Source organism: Erinaceus europaeus, chromosome 3 (assembly GCF_950295315.1).
Source record: "Erinaceus europaeus chromosome 3, mEriEur2.1, whole genome shotgun sequence".
Lineage (NCBI taxonomy): Eukaryota > Metazoa > Chordata > Mammalia > Eulipotyphla > Erinaceidae > Erinaceus > Erinaceus europaeus.
Genome location: NC_080164.1, coordinates 95,348,779 through 95,355,353, shown reverse-complemented (window position 1 = coordinate 95,355,353; position 6,575 = coordinate 95,348,779). Strand labels below are relative to the sequence as shown.

The 6,575-nt window shown below is 43.2% G+C and overlaps 1 protein-coding gene across 1 annotated transcript in view; it reads right to left on the bottom strand.

Annotated features, from left to right (window-relative positions):
* Window positions 1–4,625: 4,625 nt before the first annotated feature.
* Window positions 4,626–6,575, bottom strand: part of FSHR (follicle stimulating hormone receptor) — a 229,306-nt gene continuing 227,356 nt past the window's right edge. Inside the window, exon 9 of the mRNA XM_060187699.1 lies at window positions 4,626–4,815. Coding sequence (XP_060043682.1) covers window positions 4,626–4,815 — 190 coding nt within the window. The remainder of the gene's footprint in view (window positions 4,816–6,575) is intronic.

Here is a 6,575-nt window from a genome sequence, read left to right as displayed (position 1 = left end):
GAGGTGGCAGTCGTTGACTATGTGGGTCATAGTCCTGTCTGTAGCCGCAGGGGCAGTTTGGGTTGTCTCTGGCTCCCCAGCGATGGAACATAGCGGCGCACCGGCCATGGCCTGTTCGATAGCGATTGAGGAGGACCCAATCATAATGTGCTAGGTCAAAGCCGGGTTGACGCTTGCAGGGGTCTGTGGTGAGGTGTTTGTTCTTTACCTCAGCTGACTGCCAACTCTGTTTCTAAGAGTCTGGAACAGAGAAGTTCAGTGTAGGCATAGGAGACCAGATTGGATGACGAGACGTCAAGCGTTGGACAGGTTGGGCGAAGATATCCAGGTATATTGGCAGGTCTGGTCGAGCGTAGACGTGGGAAATGAACTTAGATGATGCCGCATCCCGAAGAATATCTGGCGGGGCGATGTTGCTAAGAACTGGCAGCCATGGAACCGGGGTGGAACAGATGGTTCCAGAAATTATCCTCATGGAGGAATATAATTTGGAATCGACCAAGTGGACATGGGGGCTACGGAACCATACTGGGGCACAGTATTCTGCAGTGGAATAGCATAATGCCAGAGATGATGATTGTAGTGTGGAAGCACTCGCGCCCCATGAGGAGCTGGCCAGTCTTGAAATGATGTTATTCTTCACGCCCACCTTTGCTGCAGTTTTTATGAGATGTTCGTGAAATGACAGGGTGCGATTGAGAGTAACGCCAAGATAGACTGGCTGGGCTTCATGCCAGATTCTCGTATCGTCAAGCTGCACATTAAGCTCATGTGAGGCCGAGGCATGGTGTAGATGGAAAACAGATGATACTGCTTTTGCAGTGCTAGGGATTAGTCGCCATTTTTTACAGTAATCAGATATCAGAGACATGAGTGAGTGTTTCCTCAAGGATGTCAAACTTGGATGCCTGAGTTGCACAGCAGATGTCATCGGTGTAGATGAACTTCCTTGAAGAAGTTTCTGGGAGGTCATTGATGTAAATATTAAATAGCGAAGGAGCCAGAACAGAGCCCTGGGGGAGGCCACTTGAGACAAGTCTCCATCTGCTAGACTTGTCACCCAGATGCACCGGAATCTTCTGTTTTGGAGAAGAAACGATATAGTGTTGGCCACCCATGGAGGCAGGCATCTTGAGATCTTGACTAGGAGACCACGATGCCAGACCGTGTCATAGGCTGCTGTGAGATCAACAAAGACAGCACCCGTCTTTAAATTCTTCTGGAATCCATTTTCAATGTAAGTTGAGAGGGCCAGGGCTTGTTTGCAGGTAGATCTTCCTGGGTGGAAACCAGCTTGGGCGGGTGATAGGAATTTCTCTGTAAGAGGAGAAATACGTGACAGAAGCAGCCTCTCAAGGAGTTTGTAACACATGGAGAGGAGAGAAATTAGTCTATAGCTGGCGGCCAGTGTTGGGTCTTTCTTTGGTTTCAAAACTGCTATTATCTTCGCATGACGCCAAATTTTGGGCATAGATTCGGATTCCAAGATGTGGGACAGGAATGTAGTGAGCCACTTCTTTGCCAAGAATGAGTTCTGGGGTGATGTTATCATAGCCAGCAGCCGTTCCCGGTTTAACCCTCTTCAAAGCGTCTTCCAGTTCAGACAGTGTAAATAGAGAGAGTTTTGGAGATGGACAAGATAACCGGAAGTGGGATGACCTCTCATGGGAAATGTCTCTTTTCCAGACTGGGTCGATTTTAGCACGCCCAACTTGAGTTAGGTGACTGGCCACTGAGTTTGGAGATTACGGGAGGATGGGAGATGGGAGAGGGTTGGCTACTGGCACCCAGACTATGAAGAAGCTTCCAGGCCTTCCTACTTGAGTGGGTGAAGTTCAGACTTTCCATGAGTTGTTGCCTGCGGGCTTGGCGTGCTGCATCCAGGGAGGCAATGAGATGGTCAGCCACATCTGGGTCGCCCGACTCATCATACTGCTTTAGTAGTTGCTCGCATTCAGCATCAAGACAAGGTGTATAGTTAGCACGTCTCCCACGAGGAATAGCTTGGGAAGCTGCTTTGCAGATGGCTTGGTGGAAGTGCCTGTAGGAATCTTCAGAGGGGATAGAGTTAATTGGAATTGCAGGAATAGATTTGTTGGTAAGATCACTGAACAGACGCCAGTTTGCTTTCCAAAAGTTCCATCTTAGTTTCTCCGAGCACAGAATCAGTGGGAGCTGGAGACCAATGTGGATGATAGCTGGGCGGTGATGACTATGCGGGAAGATCTTGAGAACTTGTCTCGTAGCGGGAAAGGCTTGGCCCTTGACTGTGCTAATCCAGCACAGGTCGGGTGATGAGTCTTTATTCCATCTAGCACTGTGAAAAGAGCCTGGCTGTTTGGGATCGTATAATAGGGAGAGGTCATTCGCTGAAGCCCAGTCGGCTAAGATAGAGCCATCAGCATGAGTGGAGGAATATCCCCAGTCTTGGTGATGACTATTAAAGTCTCCAACATAAACGGCTGGGTGATTCGGGCTAGGCAGGACCTCATTATCCCATGAGGCACTGGGAGGCAGTTGACGAGCTGAATAGTTCCAATAGTAATGGAGTTGTAGAAGGTCGAAGAGTCCGTATGGTAAATGTCCGCAAGACACGATTTGGCGTAGATGGCTCGGCCGTGTTTAGGATGGAGATTATAGCATATTAAATCGAATCCACTGATGGTGAATCGAGCAGCTTCATCGACTGCTATATGTGTTTCTTGTAGGCAAATAACATCTGCCTGATGCTGTATCGCCAATTAACCAATAAGAACGCGTTTGGCAAAGGACAGCCCCTCAACATTAAGTTGGAGGACTTGAGGAGCAGGACCAACAGCTTGAAAGCTGTCAGGAGCTGCTTGTTGCTGGCTTTGAAAGTGACTGGGATCCATGTGGATTCAGTAGGCTAGGAAGGATCGTCAGTTTCCCCAATGAATGGGTACTCACGGGATGCACCACAGGAAGGTCAATCCAATGCATCAGTGTAGGCACTGAGCCCTAGTGATAACTCTGGTGGCAATAGAAAAATAAAAATCTAGGGGTGTACTCAATTAAGCATACAGAGTATAAAGCACAAGGACCCTTGAAAGGACCCCAATTTGACCCATCCCACACCTCACCTGTAGCAGGAATACTTCACAAACAGTGTAAGAGGCCTGCAAGTGTCTCTCTGTCTCTCTCTCCCTACCTCTCCCTCTCCCCTCTCAATTTTTCTCTTTCCTGTCCAATAAAATGGAAAAAATGGCTGCCAGGAGTGATGGATTTGTAGTGCTAGCACCAAACTTCAGTGATAGATCTAGTGGCACCAAAAAATAAAGCAATAACAGCAACAACAACAACAACAAAATCTGTTGCTGTGGTATGTTGGTAATGAGTCTACCAATGTATTCTGCAGCACTGATCTTAACAGCCTTTGACATTTCTCTTGAAAAGTATTTGATTCCACGATTTTGGTGATTAAGTAGTATTTCTTTCCCTGGGTAGAATCATTCTTGTTTGCAATATAGCAATGGGGAATATTTTGCCACAGTCCAAACTCTAGCAGTTCTAGGTATCTGGAAGGAATTTCTTGTTTATTGTAAGCTGTGAGACATATCGAACTCTGGATAGTTTGCCATTGATGCAGTCCCTCGGGTTTGAATGAGGACTTCTTTTACTGTAACAACATTTTAGGACATGCACAGTTTTGTTTTGATTTTGAACAGGATTATGTTAGTGGGTAGGCTATTGTGTTCTTACAAGGAAATATTTGAGGAGACATCACTAAGTAGCAAAGTTTCATCTCAGAGAAACTGTCACATTCCTGGGTACATCAGTGGTAATAAGGAGACATTATTTGAGTGCAGTTTTTTTGTGTGATTATACCTGTGAATCCAGGGGAGAGTCAGAGCCTTGATAACTCCTGATACCCAATAAATTCTTATTTTCAATGATTCCTTGAAATGTTTGAAATATGTATGATCTTCAAAATTATTTCTCCTCCAGTTTCCCAGTTGAGAGATTTGATGTATAGTTCCCTCTACTTTTTAGCCAGTTATTTACTTGGGTCCTGGTTCTGTCTGGCTTATCTTCTTTCAGTTAGGTTTTTTTTTTTTTTCAAAGTGGACAACATAGACAGCAGTTATAGTCTTTGTATTCCCTGGTATATATTAAAATTGAAAGGCAGATTAGAGAGACTTAGAGTGGTTGGGATATGTATGATTGTGTGGACCTGTTATAGCATGTATGCCCTCCCTCTCCAAAGTTGACTTTGGTCCCTGGCACACTTATGGGATGCAGAACTAGAGACCTGAAAAACAAATCCTTATTGGAACAAAGGAAAAAGGGAACAAATAATTCATTATCAGCTGTGAGTCAGGCATGAAGTGTGGTGTTTTTCATGACATCACATTTAATATCTAGTAGGTGTTCTATAAAATGGACAGTCTTTTTTTCTGGTCTTATTTTCAAAGAAATTAGGAGAGTCTAACTCTCTATATCCACACAAACGGAATCTTTGATCTTGAATATCCCTAAGAAGTTTTATTTTAAATGAGCTGTTTCACAAGACTTTGAAAGTTCTGTAGCCTAATTTCTGCTTTAGGGAAATCATCAAGCAGGGCTCAAGGGCTCAAGGGCGGTGGGGGGATGGGGTTTGAAAAGACTCACATTTGTCGTCTCCAGTTTGTAAAGGCACAGCAATGGCTGGGGTAGGTGAGGGTGGCCTCCATAAGTGAGACTAATTTTTCAAGACTGGGAAGTTTTTTTAAGTTATAAGTTGACCTAGCCCGTAGCTTCTTAATATTTTCTAAGCCATAGCTAGGCAGAGCATGGATCCCAGTTCTTGAAATATCTCTACAAGGAGAAAAGAGAAACAATCTAGTTAATACAGACTTGATGTTTTCTACTCAGCTAGACAGGATAGCAGTCATACTAGTGACTTTCTTAGGCTGTCAAGGAACAAGAGTTCAATTTGCTCTACATACCCAGGTTAGATCAATATTGGTCGAAAGGGTCACTATTGGTTGGGTGGTAGCATTGGCTAAATGCACTTAGATAGCAAGTCACTTTAAATCCTGGATCAATTTGCATTCTGAATGAATAGTACCTTTAACAGTACCTTCTCCCTTCTATAACATATCTCTCTGCACCAACTAATTTACATGGGATTGAAGAATTGAGACCATTTTCACCCCTTGCCTACTCACTTATTTCTTTAGGGCTTGGGAGGAAACTGAGGTGAATCATCTTGGTCAGGTTATACCACCCTGTGTTTCAGTTTCCTCAAATGTGAAATGGTAATGATAATCATTATACATACCTCAGAGAGTTCTTATGATAATTAAATATGCTACCATGCATAAAAACCTTCCTAATCAAATGATTTTAATGATTCTCTTAATGATTTCCAGTTAATATTATTAAACACCACATATAAACACAAGAAAGTTGTTTTATGATTTGTGGGGGAGTCTGTTTGGGCAGATTGGCAGAGGTCTATATGAAAGTCAGAAGAAATGGACAAGTTAATCAGGTCCTTGTACCAGAAGGGCTCTGGTGTTTTATCCTTTATGGCAGTTCCGTTAGTGATGTGGGTGTTCTTCTGATAGTACTTGTGGCAGTTGTAACCTCCCAAACAACCAAGGCCAGCTTATGGGAGCAAAATGATTCAAATAGCACAAGCTTTGACATATCCCCATTGGGATGGCAACAAAATGATGGCAGGATGGATTAATTTCTGCACTTTCGCAGAAATAACTTGAATAAACTTGAGGAAGGAGAGTCTTCTAGATCTGCCTTAAAATTATGTCTATTTATTTCTGATAGTGATAGAGACAGAAGTTAAAAAAGCAGAGAGGGAGTGAGACACCTGCAGCACTGCTTTACCCTCTTATGAAGCTTCCCCCCTGCAGATGGGGATTGGAGGTTTGAATCTGGGTCCTTGAACATACTTAGTGCACCACCATCTGGCCCCCATAAATCTGCTTTTCCAATAAATTATCACAGCAGGCTCTCAGAGAGGTAAAACTTGGAATTTTTAATATAGCTTGGTTATACTATTTATAGAGTCTTCTGAAATTACGTTCTCAAAACTTTTGTTCTATCATTCCCTTGATCAAACATATTTCTTCCTTTTTGTACAGTAAAACCTATCTTAACTACTATACCAATCAGAATTCTGATACCGATTATACTGCTACTTTCTTATCTCAGAATTCAGCTCAGTTTCCTCTTAGGCCCTGGAGGAACAATATTTACTAACCTCATGTCTTAGATCTAACCTGATTTCTCAACTACTTTTCACACATAAAGCACTCCCTGTTCCTGAGATTCTTTCTTGGCATCACACAGTTCTTTAATTTTTCCTGACATTATTTTGAATTCTTTCTGATTTTCTCCCCTTAACTATCTCTTTGACATACTGAAGACCTAGTCCTCCCTCTCTCCCTTCCTCCCTCCCTCTCTTCTTTCCTTCCTTCTTTCCTTCTTTCCTTCTTTCCTTCTTTCCTTCCTTCCTTCCTTCCTTCCTTCCTAAATTTTGGTCCCCTTTTGACTGGGTAATTGTCTCACTGCCATGGTTTCAGATACCAAATATGTGCTTATGTTTTTTGGAT